General features: G+C 50.9%; 10 protein-coding genes across 10 annotated transcripts; 3 read left to right on the plus strand and 7 right to left on the minus strand.

The window, feature by feature from the left end:
* Positions 1-783: 783 nt before the first annotated feature.
* On the minus strand, positions 784-1,484 carry N7481_006346 (mitochondrial fission 1 protein; the record flags this gene model as incomplete). The annotated part of the gene is made up of 4 exons (XM_057265565.1): positions 784-1,134; positions 1,230-1,323; positions 1,392-1,410; positions 1,469-1,484. 4 exons carry the CDS (start codon positions 1,482-1,484, stop codon positions 784-786), a joined length of 480 nt encoding a protein of 159 aa, XP_057123285.1.
* A 299-nt stretch (positions 1,485-1,783) lies between these two features.
* N7481_006347 (kinetochore Spc24 family protein) lies at positions 1,784-2,520 on the plus strand (the record flags this gene model as incomplete). Its single annotated transcript, XM_057265566.1, has 3 exons — positions 1,784-1,810; positions 1,877-2,274; positions 2,343-2,520. The coding sequence occupies 3 exons, from the start codon at positions 1,784-1,786 to the stop codon at positions 2,518-2,520; spliced, it is 603 nt and encodes a 200-aa protein (XP_057123286.1).
* A 200-nt stretch (positions 2,521-2,720) lies between these two features.
* Positions 2,721-3,668, minus strand: N7481_006348 (uncharacterized protein; the record flags this gene model as incomplete). Its single annotated transcript, XM_057265567.1, has 1 exon — positions 2,721-3,668. One exon carries the CDS (start codon positions 3,666-3,668, stop codon positions 2,721-2,723), a length of 948 nt encoding a protein of 315 aa, XP_057123287.1.
* Positions 3,669-3,855: 187 nt separating this feature from the next.
* N7481_006349 (med21 domain-containing protein) lies at positions 3,856-4,503 on the plus strand (the record flags this gene model as incomplete). The annotated part of the gene is made up of 2 exons (XM_057265568.1): positions 3,856-3,897; positions 3,952-4,503. 2 exons carry the CDS (start codon positions 3,856-3,858, stop codon positions 4,501-4,503), a joined length of 594 nt encoding a protein of 197 aa, XP_057123288.1.
* A 440-nt stretch (positions 4,504-4,943) lies between these two features.
* N7481_006350 (uncharacterized protein) lies at positions 4,944-5,324 on the minus strand (the record flags this gene model as incomplete). The annotated part of the gene is made up of 1 exon (XM_057265569.1): positions 4,944-5,324. The coding sequence occupies one exon, from the start codon at positions 5,322-5,324 to the stop codon at positions 4,944-4,946; it is 381 nt and encodes a 126-aa protein (XP_057123289.1).
* A 1,245-nt stretch (positions 5,325-6,569) lies between these two features.
* N7481_006351 (MFS transporter) lies at positions 6,570-8,023 on the minus strand (the record flags this gene model as incomplete). Its single annotated transcript, XM_057265570.1, has 2 exons — positions 6,570-7,251; positions 7,317-8,023. 2 exons carry the CDS (start codon positions 8,021-8,023, stop codon positions 6,570-6,572), a joined length of 1,389 nt encoding a protein of 462 aa, XP_057123290.1.
* A 772-nt stretch (positions 8,024-8,795) lies between these two features.
* N7481_006352 (DEAD/DEAH box helicase) lies at positions 8,796-12,266 on the minus strand (the record flags this gene model as incomplete). The annotated part of the gene is made up of 2 exons (XM_057265571.1): positions 8,796-12,073; positions 12,203-12,266. The coding sequence occupies 2 exons, from the start codon at positions 12,264-12,266 to the stop codon at positions 8,796-8,798; spliced, it is 3,342 nt and encodes a 1,113-aa protein (XP_057123291.1).
* Positions 12,267-13,897: 1,631 nt separating this feature from the next.
* On the minus strand, positions 13,898-16,263 carry N7481_006353 (1-phosphatidylinositol 4-kinase LSB6; the record flags this gene model as incomplete). Its single annotated transcript, XM_057265572.1, has 2 exons — positions 13,898-14,731; positions 14,782-16,263. The coding sequence occupies 2 exons, from the start codon at positions 16,261-16,263 to the stop codon at positions 13,898-13,900; spliced, it is 2,316 nt and encodes a 771-aa protein (XP_057123292.1).
* A 2,316-nt stretch (positions 16,264-18,579) lies between these two features.
* Positions 18,580-19,582, plus strand: N7481_006354 (putative GATA transcription factor (AreB); the record flags this gene model as incomplete). Its single annotated transcript, XM_057265573.1, has 2 exons — positions 18,580-18,807; positions 18,911-19,582. The coding sequence occupies 2 exons, from the start codon at positions 18,580-18,582 to the stop codon at positions 19,580-19,582; spliced, it is 900 nt and encodes a 299-aa protein (XP_057123293.1).
* Positions 19,583-21,090: 1,508 nt separating this feature from the next.
* On the minus strand, positions 21,091-22,943 carry N7481_006355 (uncharacterized protein; the record flags this gene model as incomplete). The annotated part of the gene is made up of 5 exons (XM_057265574.1): positions 21,091-22,295; positions 22,362-22,466; positions 22,520-22,652; positions 22,728-22,799; positions 22,869-22,943. The coding sequence occupies 5 exons, from the start codon at positions 22,941-22,943 to the stop codon at positions 21,091-21,093; spliced, it is 1,590 nt and encodes a 529-aa protein (XP_057123294.1).
* Between the last annotated feature and the right edge of the window lie 799 nt (positions 22,944-23,742).

Here is a 23,742-nt window from a genome sequence, read left to right on the forward strand (position 1 = left end):
AGGGGAGATGAGGCAGACAAGTATCGACAAATAGATCCACCGCAGTGCAGGAAAGAAAGGCAAGAAACCCGACTCGTAAACACTAGCGTAGGTGGACGGGGGAGGTGGTGAAAGAAAAGAAAATATGACGTCGGCCCGGTTGCCTTTAGATCAACCCAATTCTACTTGGAAGGCGAAAGGTGAAAAAAAGTGAAATTAAAGGCAAAGGCAAAGGACAGTGCAATACCTGCATTTCCCTGGTTTCCACAATTGTTGTATGCATCATAAAAATAGCAATGCAGATGGTCGCATCAGGCAGCGCCGTTTTCCCCCAGTGAAACCGTTTCGGAGGATTGTGATGCAAGTGGCAAGGAGAGAGACAACAGAACTCTCTGGAAGCAGAGGAGAGTAGGGAAGACGGGTATCTATCACACTACAACTTGAAACTTTATGATCCATTGAAGGGCACCGTTAGGTAGCTGTTTCAGCCTAGAAGTCTACATGAGCTTCAAGTTAGATGCCAGTTCAGCCATGCCCAATTTGAGTTGTACTGATATATGTTCAAGCCTACTATGTAACGAGTGCCACTGCCACTGCCTCTCCCGGGCAAAGAGTAGAAACAAATAATCATGAAGAAAGAAACGCCCGCAAAGATGCTAATACAAAGGAGACCACCGTCACATAGTACATGGTACATAGTACAGAGTACAGAGTACAGTTCCTTGTCTCGTGAACCGAGTCCCACGACGCAAGGACTCCCCCCATCCGACTGTGCCACAGCCCTTGCAGCGCTGCTCCGCCCACTCACCGTCTTCGAACGCCCTTGAAGACCAGACTGGCCACTGTACCCGCCGCAACAGCTAAGCCTCCCATAATAGCAATGCCCATCAGTCCCTCCCTCGTGACCTTTTCGTTGATGGCATCTTCCAGCTTCGACGCCTGACGGTTTTTCCACTTCCCTTGCTCATCCTTGCCCTCGTGTTCAAGTAGCGCATCGTTCAGTCGGCGCGATTCACCGTAGTTGCCGAGCTTGTAGTTGGCCAAGGCCATGTACCAGAGGCATTCCCGTTGGCGCTCCGGGGCGGCTCTGAAGATCTCCGCTAGCAAGCGGAGACCTTCTTGTTGATCGGATCGTTGGTCTTCGCAGATCAAGCCCTGTTAAGAAAAGCGAACCCCCGCAAGCGCGGAGAAGCCTTGTCAGAACCAGTGTTGCGCGCGCGTGAAGAAGTTGAGTCGATGGATCGGCTTACCCATGCGTAGTTGAATTTCGTCTGGACTCCAGCATACATGCCCTCCTTCTCATATTGCGATCGGAGGACCTGAAGCTCACCGGCTCGGAGGGGCCTGGAATGCGAAAATGGCTGGTTAGTTCGAATGTTTCTTCGGAGAGGAAGCTCGGGGAAGCGACAAACCGGAAGGCTGCCTCGATTTCTAGCATCAAAAGGTTAATAAAGTGAACAGCCGAGACGGATGGGTGCGGAACACCTACCTGGACTTCTTCCCATAGTTAAGATTGAATGTAAGTTTTAGATAGCTGATCGCAGAGTCGTGAGAATCGGGGTTGGTAGAAAGCAAGAAACAGAACAGGAACAGGACCGAATGTTGAAGCCGAGCTTAGGCGGAACCCCGAGAATCGAATCAAATCACAAGCCAACGTCACTCACATGTGGCGGTGCAGACTGTGGCTGGTGCTGCGGCTGGTTACGGCAGCAACAATCAAAACAGTCGACTTTACCCTCAAGGTCTTGCCAGTGGAGAATCTCCCCGCAACAACATTTTAAACATCCCCCTCAACCCGCCCACAATGTTGCTCGACGAGGACCCTGGAACTGTATGTCCTTATTTCTCTTGGTCTGCTCTCATTAATTACTCATCCTGACTTGATTTCCTCTTCTAGCTCATCCACCATACGATCGGCAACTTCAATATCCATCCAGATAAACAAGCTGTCACCCGCATCAATGACTCTCTTTCCACCCTGCAGCAATCGCGTGACCTGCGCATTCGCGAGGCCGAATCAGCCATGCGCAAACTCTCCCGCAACCTGAACTCCCTGACCACCCAATACGAAGAGGCCGTCGCGGTTCATGACTCCGGTAAACACGCCGCGGAGATTGTCGAGCTAGACACGAAGAAATTCCGCATTGCCAAAGCTGCATCGGAACTGGAGATTGAAAGCGAGCGGCTCGAGAGTGAGCTGGAAATGCTCAAGGAGAGACTGGCCGATCTGGAATCACAAGGCCTGGAGGGTGATGAGACGACTCGCCGCGAACGAGAAGCCGATGACGCCACAATGTAAGTGACCGTGCCCCCCCCTCTCTGCATTGCATGAAACTATAGGATACTAACTGTCTTGGCACAAGTCTGCGTCTGAAGATCTTTCGCTCCCTGGGTATCGATATTGAGCCCGATGAGGTGGGTAATTTCAATCGCGCAGTCATTCGCAACAGTCGGAAAGGCGATGTTCATGTTGTCAACATTGATCCCAAGTTCTCGCGTTTCTTCTATTCAAACTATTTCTGGTCGACCATGCAGGGATAAACTTAATGATTTGATGTGAGGATTTTTGTTCTCGGGCGTTTTGGGAGGATGGGCAAATTGCCCAATGGTTGGAGTTCAAGTTATTTTTATACCCACAAGCTCCAATGTATTTGTTGAACTTCCTTTGAAATTTATTTTCTCTTCTTTCTTCCTTTATGCAAATGAGTAGTACAGAAATGCTACATACAGTATGATACAGATCAATGCCTCTGTAAAGCCTGAATTACCCTCGCCCGATGCTCTTCAGCAACCTTACCATCAGCACCCACCTCCGGACGACCATCGGGGAAGGTCTTCTCGACAACATCCAATAGCTCATCCTTCCCAACCTCGGACAATTCCACCCCCCAAGACGCAACCCATTCCCGCTCGGAACGAGCAAGATCCACCTCCACCCGCTCCAAATCCGGGACATCACATCCATCCCAGGTCAGCGCCACCTGCGAAGTGATACATCCATCCTCCGCCAGCGTCGTACCATACCTATTCTCCACAGCCAAAGGGTCCAAGCCCAACACCTCCCCAGCTCTCGAATTCCAAAGCACCTGTTTAACCACCCCATCCCGCTCAACCAGGAGCCAAAAGAGCGGGTACGAGCTCCGCGCAAGAGTATCCCGCACCCCCTTGGTTGCCTCGCGCGGACTCACCAACACGCCGGCCGTCTGGCCCGTGCGCCATCCAACAGGTGCCTGGCGGAGTGCGCCCTCGAGCTCGCGCACCAGGTTCGGACCCAGTTTTGTCTTTAGTGCTTTGCATTGCACCAGCACGCGGACTGCGCGTTCCCGCTCCCGCTCCGGCAGATGCCAGGTGCCGACTAGGTCTATGCCGGCATCGTCGCGGCCTCCGACGCGGTGTAGACTTAGTGCGTATCGGCGTAGGCTGTTTTGGACGGTGTATTCGTAGTGGGTTCCTACGTAGACTGTGCTTGTTGTTGGGAGGGAGATGCGTGAGGCGTAGGAGAGGAAGGTGGGTAGGTTGTTGTGCTGGGTGGTTGGAGTGGGTGCTGTGGGGAGCTTGTAGAGTCGGCGGGTGAAGGGGGAGAAGTCATGTTTTGGTTGGGAATTGGAGAAGTTGCGGGTTGGAATTATCCAGTGTGTTGTCCTTGACCATGATGAGCTGGTAGCGAGGCCATGTCGCAGATTTCGCATTGAGTTGGGGTGTTGGAGGAGAAGAAGGGGAGCTTTCCCTTCACCGCATTCACATTTGGAGAGAAGCTTGTCCGAGTCTCCGCATATCCACCCGCGGCGCATTTCTTATCTCCATCTCCAAGTCCAGCTTCCACTTCACTTCAGCTTCCCATCCTAGCCGTCATTGCAATCTCTCAACTCGCCCACCATGGCGGACATACTTACCCAGCTACAAACTTGTCTAGACCAGGTAGGAACCCACCAATATCTCCCCTTTCATCTCCATCCAACTAACACCCAACAGCTCGCGACACAATTCTACGCAACACTCGGCTACCTGAGTACCTACCACGACAATTCCCCCGCAATCCCACCACCCAACATCCCCTCCGCCGCCCCCGCTCTATCAAAGATGACCAAAAATACCACATCACCACCCATCCCGGCCTCAGTCGCAGCATCAGCAGGAGGCAGCGGCGGTCCAGCCGCATCACCACCACCCCCACCACCCCAACAACCTGGCGCAGCACCAGGAACCGAAATGCAAGACCCAAACCAACCGCCCGAGCCCGATGCCCCGCACACATTTGCCAGTCGACAGAGGGAGCTGGCGCGAGATCTCATCATCAAGGAACAACAGATTGAGTACCTTATTTCAGTACTACCGGGTATCGGGACCTCAGAAGCTGAGCAAGAGGCTAAGATACGTGAGTTGGAGGTGCAGCTTAGAGATGTTGAGGAGAAGAGGGAGGCGAAGGCGCTTGAGCTGAAGAAGTTGAGGGGGAAATTGGAAAATGTGCTGGGTGCGGTTTCGGTGGGGATTCATGGGGATGAGAAGGGTGGTCAGATGAATTGAGTTAAGCTCGCTTTTTCTTTCTGTGAGGTTCGTGGGGGGGAGGGGGGGTTTTTAAGGGCTTCAGATACCCAGCCTTTTCAGGTTTTTCTTTTTTTTATTCTATTTCATTTTGGGCCTCGATGCATGTTCAAGTTTTGACGTTGTGGATTTTCAAAATAATTGAATTGAGAACAATACAGTTTACATCCATGGATTTGATGAAGATTTGAAGGGCTCCACTTACTCAGAATATAGACAAAAAGCCTTTGAATTTTCAAAGTAGAACTGATCTCGATAATCAAATTAAGGACTTGAGATGTAGCAAAACAAAAGACCGCGGTTTCACCCATCCCTCCAAACATCAAGACCCCCCCCCCCCCTTAAACGAATGCCCAACTTCACCGAGAAACCCAACCCGTATCCGCAAAAAGGCCAACTGTGAATAAAAATGCCAACTTGAATCAATGAAGCACATCATTAAGAACATCATCGACAGTATGAAGCGCATCATCCACCACCGCACCAACATGATGCCCAATATTATCCTCACGATAACTCTTGCACCAGAGTCGTTTATACCCACTCACACAACCCTTTCCATAGGCGGCGCAGCAATTACCTCCATTCCTCTTCTCGGCCGCGCAGAATGCTTCCAGGCTCGATTCGTGCGTCCAGTCGACTAATGTTCGACCCGCTGGGTCGAGGTATCCGATGTCATGATCGACGCTTCCGCAGGATGGTGCGCTTCCTTCCCATTTGCAGTCTTTGCCGATGTCGAGGAAATCGCAGGCGAAGCTGGTGGTGAGGAAGAGGGCTGTTGCGGCTGCGGTGTAGAGCTTCATTCTGAGGGGTTGGTATAGGGCTGAGCGTGGTGGGCGGTATGATGGTGGGAATTGAAAGTTTCAAGTATTTATAGAGGTACTAGAAGGAAATAGATGTCTTTGATTCGGATGTGCTGTGTCGTGCCGTCGCGGTGTTCTTAAAAGATTAGTTGGGAAAGTAGTATCTAGCCCTGGAGGTCTATAGTATTTATATTTTCCGACTAGATCCTATTACCACTTCCGAGCAGGGTTCTGGCTGGTTGATGCATCCCTAGACATGATTTTGTCTCGGGCTGACCGGAACATAAAGGAGGGAATCTATAGGAACACCTAAAATTAAGTCTGACATTATTCTACTTGTAGATAGTACATAGGGTCTACGCGGCATGTCTCGGACTTGCGGACTCATCGATGCATGTCATCGAGGAATTTCCAATGTATCAAGACTCCAAAGAATGGCTTCGACACTGTTACACATAGAGAACTTGAACCCATTCCTTGTGAAGGGTGCAGTGCAGAAGTTTTGGGCTCTTAATGAGGTCACATTTCTGCTGGATTGATTCGCCATAGGGTGTGTCTGAATTAATGGGATAGGCCCTTGCAAGCTTTCAATTTGGCATCGTGGACATTCCGTGGACAAATAATCAACCATGGGCTGGACCTGTCCGTCAGTTATGTACGGTGGAGGAGAGTACTCGCTTCCAAGATTCTGTCATCGTCAATTTCATGTCTCAATTCTCAAGTCTCTTCACCTGGGCAGTCCATTCTGTTGTCTGTTCCAGTCCTTCCTTTGTCATTGACACTCTGCACAATTTTGGATAGATATATGCAGATAGCCAAACTACTCTCATCGAACATAGTATCATTATTTACTAGTATGTATTAATTAGTAGGTGAGCAGGATAGTCAGGAGCTGGATCATAGTTATATAGGTACAGTACTTTCGGAAATCGGTGCCACTACCTACTACACTCTTTCATTTAAGCCTACTGGTAGTCTTACGCCGATAATCCAGATCAAGGATTTAATAAATTCCTTGACTGGTATATTGACAAGGCCGGAACAAGGGGACAAAGTGCAAGAGGTCACTTCTCAGACGCAGGTCTTGATATTGAAGAGCTATAAGGACCAAGAAAAAGAAACGAAAGAAGACGATGGGGTTCTACTCCATAATAAACTTTTGGGAGTCAGAAGAAGAGGTTGCCGAGTGATATTGAAATTACATCTTGTTAACCCAGCTCCAGCTTCCAACTGGTTTTCAGGTTCTTAAAAGCGCTCTCTCAAAATCCAGCCCCCCGTGAAAAGTAGGACTGGCAAGGAGGATATACCGGCCAGCAGCCCCAGCGCCCAGCCCATGGTTCCCCAACCACTCTGTATACGAATGAACCCCGCGAAGAAAGGCCCGACAATACTACCGGCCGCAAACCCGATATTAGTTAGACCAAGCGCCAGTGCCACGGCTCCACCCTTACCAAACACATCTGGCGTCTGGTGCTCCTTATCTCCGACAAATCTAATGACCTCAGCGTATAGAGCCGGCATCGCTATGGATATACAGACTCCTATAACTGCGAGGAGGGCGCAAAGGAGAATTTTGTGCCGTATGGAGTCATTTGTAACAAATCGCAGAAGGATCATAACAGGCGTAAGCAACAGGAACGCACCGGCTGTTACGTAGCGGCAAGATCGGGGAAATTTGTCCACGATGGACCCCGCGACTGGGCTTAAGGCGTGTGGTATAATTAGCGGGAGGAAGATCAATCCCTGGCCGCCTTGCTCCCACCTAAAATTTTCCTGCACAAAGAGCGGAAGAACACAGTCGAATGAGCTCATGGTTATGGAAACGACTAGGCTCCCCCACATGGCAACGATAACACGAGGTGAGCTCAACAGGATTCCAAGTCGACCGAGTACACCTCGTGGAGGTGCTTCCAGCAGCGAACTTTTGCTAGCAAATCAGTTACAAGTGTTAGCACATCCGATTCTTTTGGAACTGCTATGATTGCAACTTACTGTTCCATAGCAGACTGTTTTTTATTGGGTCGCCCCAGTTTCGGCCCAAGCCACTGGATGGCATGTCTTTTTTCGATCAATGCTAATCGGAGAACGATATCGAGGCCAATTAGGCCAAACGCAATGCCAAAGACGGCGTAGTAGCCGCCATGTTGGTACACAAGACCACCGACAAGGGGACCGGCCAATAGTCCGACACAACAGGCCATTGTTGTGTATCCGATGGCTTTACCGACGCCGTCTTTGCCCACAGTATCGGCCACCAACGCATTTCCAACCACCCAGACCACCGCAGATGCTGCCCCTTGAAATAAACGACCGCAGATCCAAAATCCAATATGGTCCCCAGCGCAGAGCAGAGCAGTCGCTGCGCCTAGACCTACCAGGGCAAAGAGATACGGATATCGACGCGATTCGAATCGATCGGCAATGTACCCGGCGATAGGGGAAGAAGCTAACAGACCAACCCCGAACAAGGCCAAAAGAATTGAGTTCCAGGTCTGAAGACTTCCACTAGAGATGCCAACCCTGGATTGTAGCGCAGTGGGGGTCACGGGCACGATCAACCCATACAGGAAGATATCTGTCGCAGCAGCGTATGAGACGACTGTGGTGATGAACCAGCCCGAAGATCTCAGCTCCAGAAAGCTGGGTCGCACGGCAGCATCCTCCCTATACTGGGAGTCTTGCCGTTTCCAAAAGCCCATGCCAGCGAGGAGATAGCTGAATTGATAATGAGGGCAAGACGTCGAGTTGAATCAGTGGCAGCACCATATACGCTAGGAATAGATGCCTTTTTCTCAAGGGACGTGCAAAGCAGCGACATAAGCAAAAGTTTACACGTAATTGCTGATGGGAATCTACTAGTAAAGAGAACGATGCGACGGAGTCTACTATGAAGCGAGCTCTTCAAAATGATAGCCCTCCAGGACCCGCTCTCAGGCGGTTGAGGTCCCCACATGAATAGCTGAAAGCTGGTATTACGAAGAATGACTCATTGAGGCTCATGCTGATCGACGAAGAACCATTTGTAGTAATTTAGAGCTCTCTAATGGGTACTACTAGTAGGTTAGTATCAGCTTGAAGGTTCTCAGATTCATTTTAGTTGTAAACAGAGTTGAGTTCTATTGATACTGGAAAATTCTTGTATATGGCAAACAATCTCAGAGAAACGAAAAGAAAACCACTCATTGTATAAAAATAGGAACTTGAAATGAGAGAAAAAAAAGATGAAAAAAAAGAAAATTGAAATTGAAGGAGGAATTCTGGCGCCTAGAGAGAAATCAACGCATGAAACAATGTCCTGCCTCTCCTGGGTATCAAATAATTTAGAATAATCAAATCCCATCCCTGTCGCCGTTCCATTCCACCCAGAAAAGACCAAGCTCAAGACGCACGCACGAATAGCCGAGAGAGAAAATATCGGAGGAAATCCAACGCGAAAAAGAGGGAAAAAAAGAAGGGAGGGGGGGGGGGGAGCTACTTGAAGAGGCTGCGGTACTCCTTCATGCGCTCTTCTTGTATTTCCCTCTTGTCCAGCTTTCCGCGATTCAAGGACATATCTGCGAGCTGCTGCTTCTTCTTAGCCAACTCGAGAATCTTTTCCTCGATACTGCCCTTCATGATGAACTGAACAGTCTTGACGGGGCGAGTCTGGCCAAGTCGATGAACACGGTCCACGGCCTGTGCCACGGAAGCGGGGTTGTACTGAGGCTCCATGACGAAAACCTGGGATGCGGAGGTTAGGTTCAGTCCGACACCGCCTGCGCCGATTGTAGCAAGGAGGATGGTGATGGAGTCATCCTTGGCAAATGCTTCAAGTGCCTTTCCACGTGCCTGTAGAGTCATCGTGCCGTCCAGTCTGGTAAACGTGTTCATGCCTTTATCGATCAAAGCAATTTCGATCAGGTCTAAGTGCGAGGTCCAGGATGAGAAGATGACGCTCTTGATTGGAGGCTCGTTATTCTCGGCCTTCAACCTTTCGCTTTCGACCTTGGCGGACTGCAGATGTTCAATGAGGGCGAGAGTCTTGGTGTGCGGTCCCTCGTACTCGCCAAACTGCTTGATGTGCTTCTTTGAATTGCGGTCCGATTCTTGCTTGGCCAAGAAACTTTCAAGTCCTGCAGGTGTGATTCGCGAGAAGCTGTTTGGTACCCAACCATCGCAGATTTGACACTTAATTGTCTCGGAAGCAGGGTCTTGCGTCCGGTACCACTTTGCGAAACAATCCGGGCAAAATACGTCGAAGCAAGGCATCACGATCGCGATCGGGGCATTCTGATCGACGGAGCCATTTTCAGAATCTTGTTCATCGGGAACCTTCAAAGTCCTTCGGCAAACGCGACATTCGGTGTCTCCGGTTTGTTGCATGAGAGCAAACATATCGTACGACTTTCGGTCCGCTGCAGCAGCGCTCTTGTCCGATCCCCCTTCCTCCAGATCGATAGCATCTTGCACACTCAAGCCCCTGGTTCTTTCCCTGTCTTCGACATCGAGGAGCTCTTTTCCGTGTGCACTTACTTGCCGCAGGATCATCATCGCTTTCAGAACGTGATGGTAAACGCGTCCGCCCATCGATGTCCTGCTTTCTCCCGCAATCACGCGCATCATGACGTTGGACTCTCTGCGGAAAAATTCGTGCAGTTGAGTTTCCTTTTCAGAGAATTCGAGCATGATGATATCGTCGGTTCGGGGTGGAAGATTGATGCGGTCCTTGACTCGACGGATTGTGAAAGAATCGACCAAGACTCGAAGGCTTGCCAAAACGCGAGGGTCGCCAGATTTGAATGGGCTTAGAATATAATGTCCAAAACGGCCGCGATCATCATAAGGGAACAATTTCAAGAATTTGGTGACCGACAAGAGGTCATCCAGTCGATTCTGAATGGGTGTTCCGGTGACTGACCAGCGACGCTGCGAATTCAGGCCCAGGATTGCATGCGTTTGCTGCGCATTTTGTTCTCGAATGGTGTGCGCTTCATCCAGGACAATTCGGAACATGTTCATCTTAGTCAAAGGGCTGCCTCGTTTTGCATTCTGATGCCCTTTTATCTCGCTGAGGACCGTGCTGTAAGTAGTGATAAGGAGATCGAACTCGGACAACTCGTCTAAATCGGTGATGCGAGAGGCACCGTGGAAGACGTAGTAGCTTATTGCTTCTGATTCGAGGTGCTCCTTGATCTGGGAAACCCAATTGTTGACAGCACTCAAAGGAACGACTAACAGTGTCGTCTTGGTATTCCGGATTCCGGGGATACTGCGCACAAGACTGTCTTCAGGGCGCTCCTCTTGCCATGCCTTAGCTTGGCCCAGAGTGTATAACGTCAGAGACAGAATGCTCAAGGTTTTCCCGAGTCCCATCATATCAGCAAGCAGACCGCCAAGAGACTGCGGCGGTTCCTGATCAGTGACCACGCCACTTATTATGTCCCGGTACTGCGTTTTACCATTGGGCAGCTGGTCAATCCGCCACAGAGAGTTGTTGTCTGCTTCCTTCGGACCAAACCTGCGACGGTTTTCTTTGTCGACCATGTACCAGAGGGCTTGTTTTTGATGGTGCAGCAGGGCCGTCTTGATCTGTGGTGGGGCCTCCATGCTTGGAATGTCCGCTGTGACGAGTTGATCAAACATCTTCATTACGGCATCATTGACTTCTTCCGCAGATCGAACCTCATATCTGATGCCCGTACCCGAGCGCTCACGTCCGGGGTTATTTGCTGCCGCCGAGGCCATTGCCTGTCGCTTTTCTGCATGGGGATTGTGAACCGGAACACCCCGTTCGACGGCGATGGGTTGGCCCAGCCAAATGTTCTTTTGGCCGAGGAAATTACCAACAATCTGGGCGCGTTGGCGTTCACCGTATAGAGTGAACGAGGCCCGATAGGCCTTCTGTGTTGGCTCCCAGACAGCTTCGTCCGGCGTCTTCTTACGCATGTCCAGACGTGCAGCAATATCCACTGTAAAGTGTTCCGGTTTCACATCCATGAGAGGACAGAGAGCTTGTGCAGTACTTGAATCCACTAGGCCAAAGACCTTCCCAAATGCGTCGGAAACTTCAATCCGTATATTTCTTTTGTTGAGATCACGATGAAGCTCCATTTTCATGGACGGCCACTGGTAACTTTCGTCGATGAAACGGTTCGGGGTGGGCTTGGGCACCAGGAATGCATTTATCCTGGCGTTCTCGATTTTCCCGTAGCAAACTCTTTGTCTGGTCAAGTCGTTTGATCCGGTAACTTGCAGATCGTCATCATCCTCGGGCGTAGCTGCAGCCTCTGCAGTCAAGTCCACTACATCCTGGACAGATGTTTTCTTCAATGGGCCTGCCTCGCCTTCTTTCATCCACTGACCCATACCACTCTCTCCAGATACAGCGATGGGCTTGGTATGGCCTTTGACCTGCAGGTCTTCTGTTTTCATCTTTTTCATTGGTTGTTGGGTACGTTGTTCCACGCCGTAGATACTCTCGATCATACTTCGGTGTCGCGGTTCATCTTCGCTATCACTGATCTCGTAGTGACTGCGCTTTGTATCGCTGTCGCTGGGATCATCCTGCAAGGAAGTGAACTGGACAACCACGTCGGAATCTGGAACCGATCTCGGGTCGATAGCCTGTCGAGGTGCCGGACTCGAACCGGCTGAGGTTGTTCTTGAAGAGGACTTGCGGGATTCTGTATCGAAAGTGCGCATCACGGGGACGGTTCCCGGAGGGGCAATGGAGGGGTGATTGGGTTGAGTGGATTGGCCCTTGGGTGCACCTGGAGAAGACGAAAAGGTGAGCCAGAAGATTCAGACAAATGCGCCAAGATTTGTGCGGTAGAATGTAACGATCGGAAAAGATGAATATTGGGTGAGAAAAAGGAAAGGAGAGTTACAGAAGATATTACCATTGGTTTGGAGGCGCTTTTTGTAGCCCTTTGGGTCCAGCAGCATCGCTGCCTGAGACGCCATGGTGCCGACGGGGTGAGTGGGAGGAGCCAAATCAGATCTTGAGTTGACGCGCGCTGTTTTCACGAATATGCGGGTGTGAGGTTCGAGGTGCGAATTGCGAAGTGTGGTGCAAGGCTATTGAAGCGGAGTTGAGGCTCATGAAAAGAGAGGGCGCAGGTGACCCCGATGCCTAATGAACGAGGGACGCAGTCCCCACACAGAAGCCGTGGGGGACCTCGCGACATCTGCAAGGACAAAACGAGGAGGGAGGAGGGCAGATGCAAAGAGAGGTGAAGAGGTTTGGAAGTGTGAGGGCGCGGCTCATGACCTCACAGGCATCGGTGGAACTGGGGGCACTCGGAAGATCCCGCCGATAAGCCTTATCTGCCGTTCTGCCAGGTATTTCCGCCGAGGCAGCATTTTGGGATACCGCGTATACAACTGGCAGCATACTGGGTATCCTACCTGGTTGTATAATATTTACTAGTAAATCTCTATTGTTATCTACTCCAGGATCGCCCCGGCCCCTAGGGTGTCCAGGTGAGCATTAATGTACAGTGTACGAACTTTGTTAATCAGAGAGTGGAATATTACTGCCTTGGGCTATAGATCATCTACACATCGCGAAGTTGAAAGTCTTGTAAAGTACCCAGCTTAACTTACTGCTCTTGTTCTTTGGATGCTTCAATCTCCTGATCATATTTATTTTACACTCTGTAATGGCCCAAGCCCACAATATCCATCACGAACAGACTAAACTCTTCTTCAAAGAGAGGTTAACTAGCTAATGTCTAGCACAACAGTTGCAGCTTATGCCATATTGGAAAGGCATTCTTCATATTCTGCTGAGCTAGTAGCCGCTGTCTTTGGTGCCATCCAGCAGAGGAACACTAGGACCAGGTTTGCCTAGAATCTTGCAGAGCGGCCCATAGGATAGTATTCCAGTAAATTGTGTCAAATATTTTGCTTCGTGCCCAGGTGAACTTAGGTACCGCCTGGTAAGCTGTGGTTGAGACAATTTCAAGATGTTAGTAGCTTGCCATCACAGAAAGCCTATGAAGCAGCCTAAGATTCTTATATTATCTCCGGGACATGAAATTCATCCTACTAGTATCTCATCCCATCATGATGGGATCCAGCACTCACTCTCACTCTTGCACCAGGCTAAGCATCGATGTACGTATACGTAGAAAACACGGACGATGGTATCATGGAATTAAGTCTCGTCATATATGCTACATGAGGTGCTCAATCAATGCGCCAGCCGAGGCAACCCGAACAGCCAGAAAGTCTATATACAACACAAATTCCCCAATCATGAACGTGGCGTGCGAAAATTCCGGGACAAAGAGCACATGCAACAATGTCAATGTCCCAGGGAAAAGTCGGTGGCATGTCACAATAAGAAAAGAAAAGAGAAAAGAAGAAGAAGACTGGCATGAGAGAGAACCCGGGAGAAGGGTGGGTCCAAACAGCACCAGCTCCAAGAAGGAGGACGCTAAGGGAAACATCTGCGGGATTAATTAGGAATGGAAATGCATGGCATGAAATGGGAGGAGAAGCGGGGAGATCAAAAGATGAAAAAGGGGGCAGGGAGAAGGGAGGAAGGTCTGTCGTGGAGAATGAGGTCAGAGAGGGGAATCAATGGGCTCTCAGCACCAGGTGAAGACAGGATTCTTGCTCTTCACTGCTTCCAAGCGCTCCACGATGACCTTGCGCTGATTGCCCTCCATGTCCTCGGCGGCGGCATACCCAAGGTCCCCTTCAAGGTCGTCGCTACCGAAAGTGTTGACATTGGGCATGCGGAAAGAGACCGAGCCGCCTTGTTTATGGTGTCTATTGGGTCGAGCGGGAAGAGACGGCCATCCACCATCCAAAGACCTTGCGTACGTGCCATTGGTGGTTTTGCGGGAGATATCGTCATCGTTGAACAGTTCAGGGCCACTACCAATCGAGTCAGTGGCTCGATGTCCATCTCCATCAGAACGGCCGCGGGAGAGCTCGAACCGGTTGGGGTTGGGGAGGTCGCCCGGGGACGAGTCAAGGCCCAAAAGATCGTGGGCAACGTCTTGGGAAGAATTGGCCGCGCCAATATCCATTTCTTCTTCGTCGTCATCATAATTCATGGCTTGGTTTCTTTGGTCGGCTGATGGAGCTTTCATGGGGATGGCGACGGGCACATCCACCAAATCGTCCCATACACAGACGCGGGTTCGGCGAGTCAATTCGAGCGGGCCGTGGTCTGGTTGCTTCAGTGTCTCAACAACATTCCAAGCCTGGCCTTTCATGACGGCGATTTGCCGGGCAAACATGCTTTCTTTGAAGTCGTCATCCTGGGAAAAGACCTGGCGCAAGGCCATCTGTGTGCCACCCCACCACGCGGTCGATGTCAATAAGGGAAGGAAATGATCGCGAGTCTTTTGGGAGAACGGTTGACCGATTAGGGAAACAGGCAAGAAGAGCCATCCGAATGGGAAACTTCGCCACTGTTATGGGTTAGCTATGGTCCAAGAACCTTCACCGCTCGGCGACTTACAGCATCGGGGTGCTTCCATGGCCATGAAAGACTGTTATCAATAGCACCGATCTGGACCGAAGCAGACTGCTCGGACGTGGCCAAGGGAGTTCCTGTACGGCTCACTGCCATCATGGTTTCGTGGCGTCTATAAGGATGAGAACCGTTCGAGTTCACAGACACCGGGCGAGGGGGAGGCATGAGCTCATCCTCGTCATGCGTGCCTGTGGGCTTGTCATTGGGCTTCGGGGGGTCTGCGACAAGCGACACCTGCTCGTTACCCCAGTCAATCTTGACCATCCAGTTATCCAGCCCACGATCTGTGTTGCGCATGATATAATCCAAGATGACCAGTTTCTCCAGCTCTTCGCGGAACGACTGCTTTAAGTTTTCAGTCCAGTGGAATCGTCGCTCGGCGCTTTCGTCGCGTGGGTTTGGAGATGGCATTTGGCCATGGTCTTCCTCATCCTCGTCGTCGGATTGCGCTCCGGATGGGCGGCATGCCTCGTTCCATGGCCGCCTCTTGCGTCTCGGAGCATCTTCAGGGCGAAGCCCTGGGTTTGCCTGATCTGGCCATGGGTGCTCCCGGAGGAAGATGTTGGCATCTTTGTAACCCTTCAAGAAAACCTGGAAGCTACCAGCCTTCGGGGGCAAAGTCTTCTTCCCTTTCCACGCCTTGCGCCGGTCCCAAAAGTCGTAGAAGAATGATTTCGAAGACAGTCGGACAATGTCGGTATAAGGCACCATGTTGGTGCGGAGACGGGCATCGAGAACGTATGCGGCGGCTTCGGAGACGTAGGAAAGGTTGGGAATAAGACAAGCGCGGCCGAAGAAACAAGGGAACAAGTTCCGATGAATCCACTTTGTCCATTTGGGGTTTCGAGAAGCGTACGGTTCTTCGTCCTTGGGTTTGAACACACCGACCACTTTGCCTTCGGGGTTGCGAGCAAAGTAACTGCCTGAACTTCCCTGTGAAATCATGCGCGGTTGGACATCCAATTCGATAGCAAGACGAACGCTCTCAATAATCTCTTCGAACTCGGCGCGTTGTTTCCGCTGCTGGCCCTCGAATTCATCCGATTCGAGCTGCTCTATCGTCACAGGGCGAACGCCATCGGGTGCCTGGAAGACAGAGTGGTAGATTTCCAACTTTTCTTCCTCGTATGTCTTGCCCTTGACCCGATTCAACTTGAACTTGTTGGCGATCTCCTCGGCCCATCGCTCAAGACGCGCATTGATGGCCTTGATGTCGACGCCGGAATTCCGTCGCCCACGTCGCGAGAAACCGCTATGCCGGCGTCGATGGCCGGGAGGTGTGTCGAGACCGGACGCCTGCATCTGGGCTCGAGAGGAAATCGGGGCATAGCGAGGAGCGGAGGTCGAGACGGTTGAAGAAACCGCGGCGATTTCGTCATCTTCGGAGTCATCGTGAAGGTAGCCTCGTTCTTCCTCCTCCTGAGCGAGACGAGCATAGCCCGAGGTGGCTGGGCGATTTTTCGGCATGGTGTGGAAGAGGAACCGGCAATTCTATGGAAGGGGGATTAAAAGGCGTGAAGGCAGACACCTGCCACAGCAGAAGTGCGTAGTAAGATCTGCAAAGAGAGAAACGAAGGACACGAAGAAAATAAGAGAATATTAATCCATCCCGGGGAAATGGGAATGGCGGGGGGGGGAATGACGCTTCAAGGATGAGAGTCGAGAGAGGACAAGGACACGACAAGCCAGATTGAATAACAGAAGCATCCCGTCATGAACGGATGCGAGTATTATTATGTGGCCAGCCTGGGCGGGTGGTTGTTACCAGTAATTTACCCCAGCGGTGGAGTAGAGCATGGCAGAATCTGTCTTTTAATATGGGAGGTGCAAGGTATCATTTACCGGATGTGGTAATACCAATACGCACCGCCACACAGCGGGTCCTAACTGGAGACCCCCTAATCCCCGGGTGTAAAAGGGGTTGCCTTCACGTTCTTTTGCTCTTGCTCTTTGCCCTTGGTCTTGCTGATGCCGTCGTCATTGGGACAGATTCAGCTGGCCTCCAAGTCAAGCAGACCCACTAAGTTCAATTGGCCACTACAAGTAATCCAATTGGCAGAATATATTGGACCTACGAGTACTCCGTAGTATACAAAAGAACAAGCATCCAAGTAGGGGCGCCGCATCCACCTTAATTTTTACACGTACATGTCTTATCATTACTAGTATATCATCAGGTTGGTTATTACTACTAATCTTGTAGTAGTACCACTTGTAGACAGACAACATTGAAGTTCCGGTAGACATCGAAGAAGTTGTACTTGCCAGTGGGCATATATCGGAGCATGGTTTGCACAAGCACTGGATAATACTATGAAACACTGCATTCCACATCTCTAGAGAAATGCTAGGTTTCGCTAAATACCGGCATGGCAGTCCCAGTACCGAGGATGGAACCAATGGTTGGACCCTCCAGGCGGTATGGCATGCCCAGCACGATAAGTGATGATTTTTCGATACGAGATAATAACAATACGCCCATATCAGCCAGGATAAGATCCGGTTCTGCTAATCTTCTCCATCTTTCTCCTCCGCCGTGGCCTTTCCCCAGCGCCTCGTTGAATTCAAGTCGAATTCTCCCCTGTGCTCTTCTTTCCCCCCCTCTTCTCTTCTCTTCTTCTTCTTCCAATTCTTCTCGCCTGGTTTCGTTTCCCCGAGGCGTCTTCAACTTGCGCTTAGCCTGGCCGTTACGAGATACTTAGTTCTGCTACGATCTTCCTCGGACGACTCACATCGACCTCTTATAATTACGATTCCTCCTGTTGTGATTGATTCTCTAGCAGCTAGCTTGTCCAAGAGGGTCCTATAAACCGATTATACCTTCTTCGTCCATCACGCGACCATAATCCGACATCCTCCTCCCCCTTGACCTTCACCTCTACCTAAACCATTTCAATTCGGTCCCCGACCGGATTTCGATCGATTCCTTATACTCGCCCTTCATTGTGGCTTCCATCCTTTACCCGGCGTCGCCTATCGACCCGGCTCTCAAATCGGCCTCATCCGCGCACCAGGCCTCGGATCTCCCGCGTTACGATTCCCCCTCCGACACCACCCAGCAACCGTCGTCCGAATCCAACCCCAAGCGCTTCTCTCCAGCGCTACCCGATCTTGGTAATATTGGAAAGTTCCAGGGATCCGAGTATAAGGACGACTTTGGATCTGCCTCCGTGAGCCATTCACTCCCCGGGCTGGCCGCACTTGCCTCAGTCGCGTCGGCTCCCACCTCCAATCTCCGGTATGTGGCCCAGGCCTGCAAAACGCGGATATAAGGCAAGCGATTGCCTTGCGACCGCTTTCCCTAGTTCTATTCATGTCTATGATGTTTTCTGCCTTCCAGTTCCAAACTGCATACCCCTCTTTCTGCAGGCAGTGGTCAACTTGATGGACGAATAAACGCGCGTGGAGTGGCTGACCGGAAAACCGCAGAGAGTCCAGTGATGCGAATGGAATCATGGCGAACATGAGCTATGCGACTTCCTCCCCAGCGGCCACGACTGGTGGTCAAGGCAATAACCCGGTGAGTTTTACAGTATTCTACAGTATAGCACTTATGGTACTGCTATACCTTGCGGGCACCCAAGATGGAGGCACGGGGCAATTTTCATTCCCCTTATCACCTCCGCTTATCTCGAGTTATCGGAAGTCCCCAATTGGATTAAACCGGCTGGGGTCTTGGCACCACCCGATCCGTGCGCTTCCAATCCTTATCGACTCAAATCTCTCTCCAATCTTATCATCACTCCCTCTTCCACCCCGTCACCTGCCTACTTTCTCCAAACCATGGCGACCACTTTGACTGACGATAAATCTCCTCAATTACAGCCCGTCTGTCAGAATTGTGGTACCTCCACCACCCCCCTCTGGCGCCGGGACGAACTCGGCTCCGTCCTCTGCAATGCCTGTGGCTTGTTCCTCAAACTTCACGGGCGACCTCGCCCGATAAGCCTGAAGACCGATGTGATCAAGAGTCGCAACCGTGTGAAGACCGGTCAGGGCCCCAAACGCAAGGTGAGTGCGCGCGACCAACCCTCCAGAACTTCCCCCCGGCCGCTCGAACTGGTCCCCAGATAAGAAATTTCCCTGATTGCTGACCTGTTCGTCTTCTCCTCAGTCTGGCGGCCCCATCGACCCCAACGGTCTATCAGGTCAAGCCGACGTTGGAGCGCATTCCCTAGGATCGCATGGATACCGTCGCGCGTCGCGTAAAATGTCTCCGGGCCACTCGGACCGCTCAAATTCGCCCTTGTCGCGCACCGAGACACCTGGGTTTGGATCAATGCAGGCACACAACTCGAATATCGCACCACAACACATGTTCGACAGCGTTACGCGTGGTGACAATGCCGGTCTTCCTTCTCTCCCAATGCGCCAGCCTTCTCCCTCGGCTGTCGATCGCCAACTTGATTCCTCCCACACCTACGAGAGTCTCCTGGCTCTCAACACGTCCCTGAAGACACGCGTTAGTGAATTGGACCTGATCAACGAATTGTTCCGCGGCCGTGTCGCCGAGCTCGAGCAGAGTGACGCCAGCGCCCGTCGCTCGGAGATGATCGCCCGCGACTCCGAAGCCCGCCTGCGCCGGTCTCTGGAGGAGTCGCAGCGCCGCGAAGAAGATCTCAAGCGACATCTTAGCGAACTTGAGCACCAGTTCGGCACAACTGGCTCTTTGGACCTGGATAGCTCAGAACCTCAAGCCAAGCGCATTCGACTCTCAGATATGGTGGAACAATCGTCCGAGGAGCCCCAGCCCCCATCGCAAGCGAAGTCTCCGAGTAACGCTTAGGTTCGGTTCGGTTCTTTGCTTCTCAGTCATTTATGGGTGCCCCCGTGAGCCCCTCCTCGCTCGGTTGTATTCCAGTGTGTCCCATGGTGTCCGCGATCGTGATCACGATCACGGATCACTATGTACCCCACTGCGCTGAACTTGTCCGACCTTCCCTGGTCTTTTTGATACCCTTCCCGACTCTTTCATCGGCGGCCGGAAACTCCCTTCAACCAAAAAAAGCTCGATATTTTGATCGATCCTAATTTCTTACCTTACCTTACCCTTTCCCCCCCTCTTTCTATTCAATTCGCCCTGTTTGTCGTCTTATTTTCCTCAATGGCTTGCCGTGGGTCTGTGTTTGTGTAATCTCAGTATGCTTCTAATATCATTTATCCCCATCTTTTTCTTTCTCATCGTCTGTTGTGAACACAAGGGCGTGCGGAAGGGTCGGACAAGAACAATCTGTGGGAAATTTCTCTAAAAAAACAAACAACAACAACAACAAACGAAAAAGAACGAGCTCATCTCAAATTACTAGTAGCTTCTTGCCTTCAATGTTCTGTTTATCGAATGAGGCTATTTATCCTTTGTTTTGATATGGTAGTAGGTAACTAGTATCCTTTCATAGGACCGGTTTTACTAGTACGGGATAGTCTATTTCGGCCAGTTTGACAGGTCAACGGGTTTGATTTTGTGTTGTAATTGAACTCTTGTTTGGATACATCTTCTCCCAAGGATATTCGTGTAGGTATAGCCCTCGACTGAAACTTGAAGTCGTCCATTGGCTGCTAGGTAGTCTAAGGTCAACTACTGGTAGGTACGTAGGTAGTACCCAGGCACCATATATTGCTGATGACCTTGTGAAAGAAAGTCCTGGAGAGTTCATGGCAAAAATATGAAGCAGTCCACCGTCTTGAGTTAGGCTGGATACTCAGGTGGACAATAAACCGCAACTATCCCAAGGTCCAGGTCTTCAGATGCGAACATCCAACAACTTGGAAGGTTCACGAGTACTACGTTTATACCCAGGTGCCATTGAGAGTGATTTTTTTTCGAGGCAGATAAATACTACATGCCCAGGTGTAAATAAGAAACCCAAGGCTTCGGTAAACGAACAAAGATTGAATATATACAATTTCAAAATGAGGGATGATTGGATGAGTAGATAGACAAATTTAGGCGCTCGGGGGGGAATGATCCAGAGACCGAATATATGGTATCGAGTCTATGACAGAAAAAGAAAACATGGCAATGAATGATAATGAATGCATATATGGATCTGACGTCGACACCAGTCCTAGTCCCTAGGCAGTCCCAGCGGCCCGGCCCACCGATAAGAAACTTGACCAGCAAATGCCATGGTGGGATGTCGATCATGCGATAGCGCGATACCCTATGGCGAACAAGATAACAGCTCAATGGTGTGCTGCGGGGAACTTCGTCCGATCAGTTATCAGTTATCAGCTCCGCGATAACATAGGATATTTGTTGCTTGGGGCATTAGTATAAGATCAGATCCCATTAGATCATGCGAGGCGGTGGTCGGACTTCTTCGCCATAGCGCTGTGGATCTGTTTCTCGCGAAAGATGCTCCACAGACAGACCAGGATACCGGCGAGACCAGAGAAGAAGGTCAAATAGTATGCAGAGCGGTAGCAGGCCAGACCATCCGGACAGTCGCGGTCGCCTTCCGGATTGACGACGGAGTGGCGGTCATAAACGGTTCCGTAGAGCAGGTTGAAGATATTTCCACTGAAGACAGGGGCCAGAGTCATGACGCCCCAGTTCTGGGAAAGACCGCCGATACCAAAGGTGTGTGCGGTCAGGGAAGGGAAGACACCAAACAGGAATCCGTAAGCGATACCCGTGAAGGCAGAGACGATGACGAGGGTGTTTGGGTTCGAGATGGAGGAGCCGGCGAGTTGGGTGAGGGTGAAGACGACGGCGGAGATTAAGAGGCACCAGAAGCGGGACATGTCGAGTTTCTTGACCAAGATGTCCGAGCCGATACCGCTGAAGAGACGGCCGAGGAAGTTTCCGAATGAGAGAATGGAAACGTGCATGACTTGTCGCTGCTGGATGAATTTCGACGAGGCGCTGTCGTCATAGTATATCCAAAGGGCTTTGGTGCTGTTGCCGATGTTGTTGATGGTCATTAATCCAATTCCGGACAGTAGGGCCATGGTTAGGAATAGTTGCCAGAACTCGACTTTGCGGAGCATGGCTAAGCCTCTGATATCAGTGTGGTGAGACTCCATCGCTACCTCGTCGAGGAAATCATCGTCCAGCGTGTCGAAAGAAGGGCGCACATCGTCCTTGGATACAAGAGAGGAGGTTTCGTCCTGGTTGCCGTTGTAGCCGCGATGGCCCGAAACCGATTGACCACGAGCGTGTGCTGACTGCTCGTTGTCGAAAGCCGTAGAGTTGTGCGAGTCGTCAGAGTTCTCGGGCAAAGACGACGCACTGGTCCGACGCAGCCTTTGAGACTCGGACGGGTCTTCGTGACCATGGTGGGGAACCGATGAATATGAATCTGGTGGCAAGATTCGGAGGAATGGGATCGAAATGAAGGAGAGAACAGATGTGCCGATGGCCAGGAGAAGCAAGAAGCGACCAGTGTCGCCCTTGAAAACAATCGTCGAGATGTTGGACCAGAATAAGGCACTTAATCCAAAGGCGGCTAATGGCAAGGCAGTCGCAGTGCCACGGTTGTCAGGGAAATTAGATGCAGCTAAAGAAGTAGATATTTAGCACCACGGTAATTTAGGAATATAATCAGACAATTGTGAGCACCTACCGGTTTTGATCGCTCCCGAAAAGGCCGAGCAACCACCAGTACCTGTCATAAAAGCGAAGAAGCACAGGAAAATGATGGGGACCGAACCCTCCCCGTGTTGATAAGCTGTCGTTTGTTAGTGTTAGATTATGAATTGGCCGGCAGATAGGAAAGCCTACATAAATAAATCGGGTAATAGCCAATTGCAAGACAGATCGAACCGATCAAGGTAATGAGCCTTGGTCCACGAGCATCGGTCAACAAGCCCATGGGGAATCCCATGGCGTACATGCCCAGATTTCCAGCGGCACCCTGTGAAGTTGTCAATATGGAGGATATTCCTTTGCGACTCATGTTCCCCCAAAAAAAAGAAAAAGAAAAACTCACGATGAGGTTACTCTCGGTAGAAGAGAGCTTCATCTTGTGGGCGAATTGCGGTGCCCATGCCGAGTATGCATACTATCGGGTGTCAGTTATCAGCGGTCCCATTCGCACTAGCTTGAGTGCGCAAAGACGAGGATGACGCACATTTGTGCCGCAGGATAATGCCACCAGGGTTCCCGCAGCCACGGAGATGTACCGTGCGGTCTGTGAAGAAAACATTCTGGTCGTTGTTCGTGTGTATGCCTTTCTCCCTGTCTTGTGTGTTCTCCAGAATAACGCCCAATTGGGAGGTGGTTCGCAACGAAGTCCTGCAGTTCGGCCACGCGTACTCTTTTCTCCGCGGATAGGGTATCTATCTCTTCTTTATCGGAGTGGTGAATCGATCAGGGTTCCCGGGCAATGAGTGGTCGGACAAAAAGAGGGACATCGGACCCGGTGCAAGGAAGGACTATAGGTGAAAATAGACCGCAGAGGTCGAGGGGGGGAAAAATGCAAGAATTGGAGGAGAGGATGGGAGTTTCAGGAGCCCAGCGTCGTAATCGCGAAGATAACGGGGAGACGGCGCGGTGCTCCACCGGACTCTGCCGAGTGCCAAGAATGTCCGAGTCCACCTCTCTCTCACTTTTACTTTCACCTCGTCACGCGAGTTTAAGTCCCGATCTAAACTTTTGATGTCAGGGACCAAGGCTAAGGCGATCGATAGTCATCCGATATTCCACTCTCACACTCCCATAGGGCTACCGCCTTGTCAAATGCGAGAGGGATCTGAGCGGGGACTCGTGGTGGGCTCGGCATAGGATCGCGTCATGGGTCCAACAGGTGCCCATGGACAAATCAAATAGCCCTATTGACGTAAGAAGGTCTTTTCTGGGGATACTCGTATCTGTCTCTCCACATCTTGCTGCTAGTAGATCTGGTAGTTAGTCCCATCACAATGTTTCGGATCTTTTCTACGTAGTTTCAAGATGCCTTCCAAATACGAATATACTTCGTACCGCCTTGTCGTACCAAGGCTGTC

This window comes from Penicillium waksmanii, assembly GCF_028829765.1.
Source record: "Penicillium waksmanii strain IBT 27052 chromosome Unknown utg000005l:1.0-5232799.0:1.0-5237142.0, whole genome shotgun sequence".
Taxonomy (NCBI): Eukaryota; Fungi; Ascomycota; class Eurotiomycetes; order Eurotiales; family Aspergillaceae; genus Penicillium; species Penicillium waksmanii.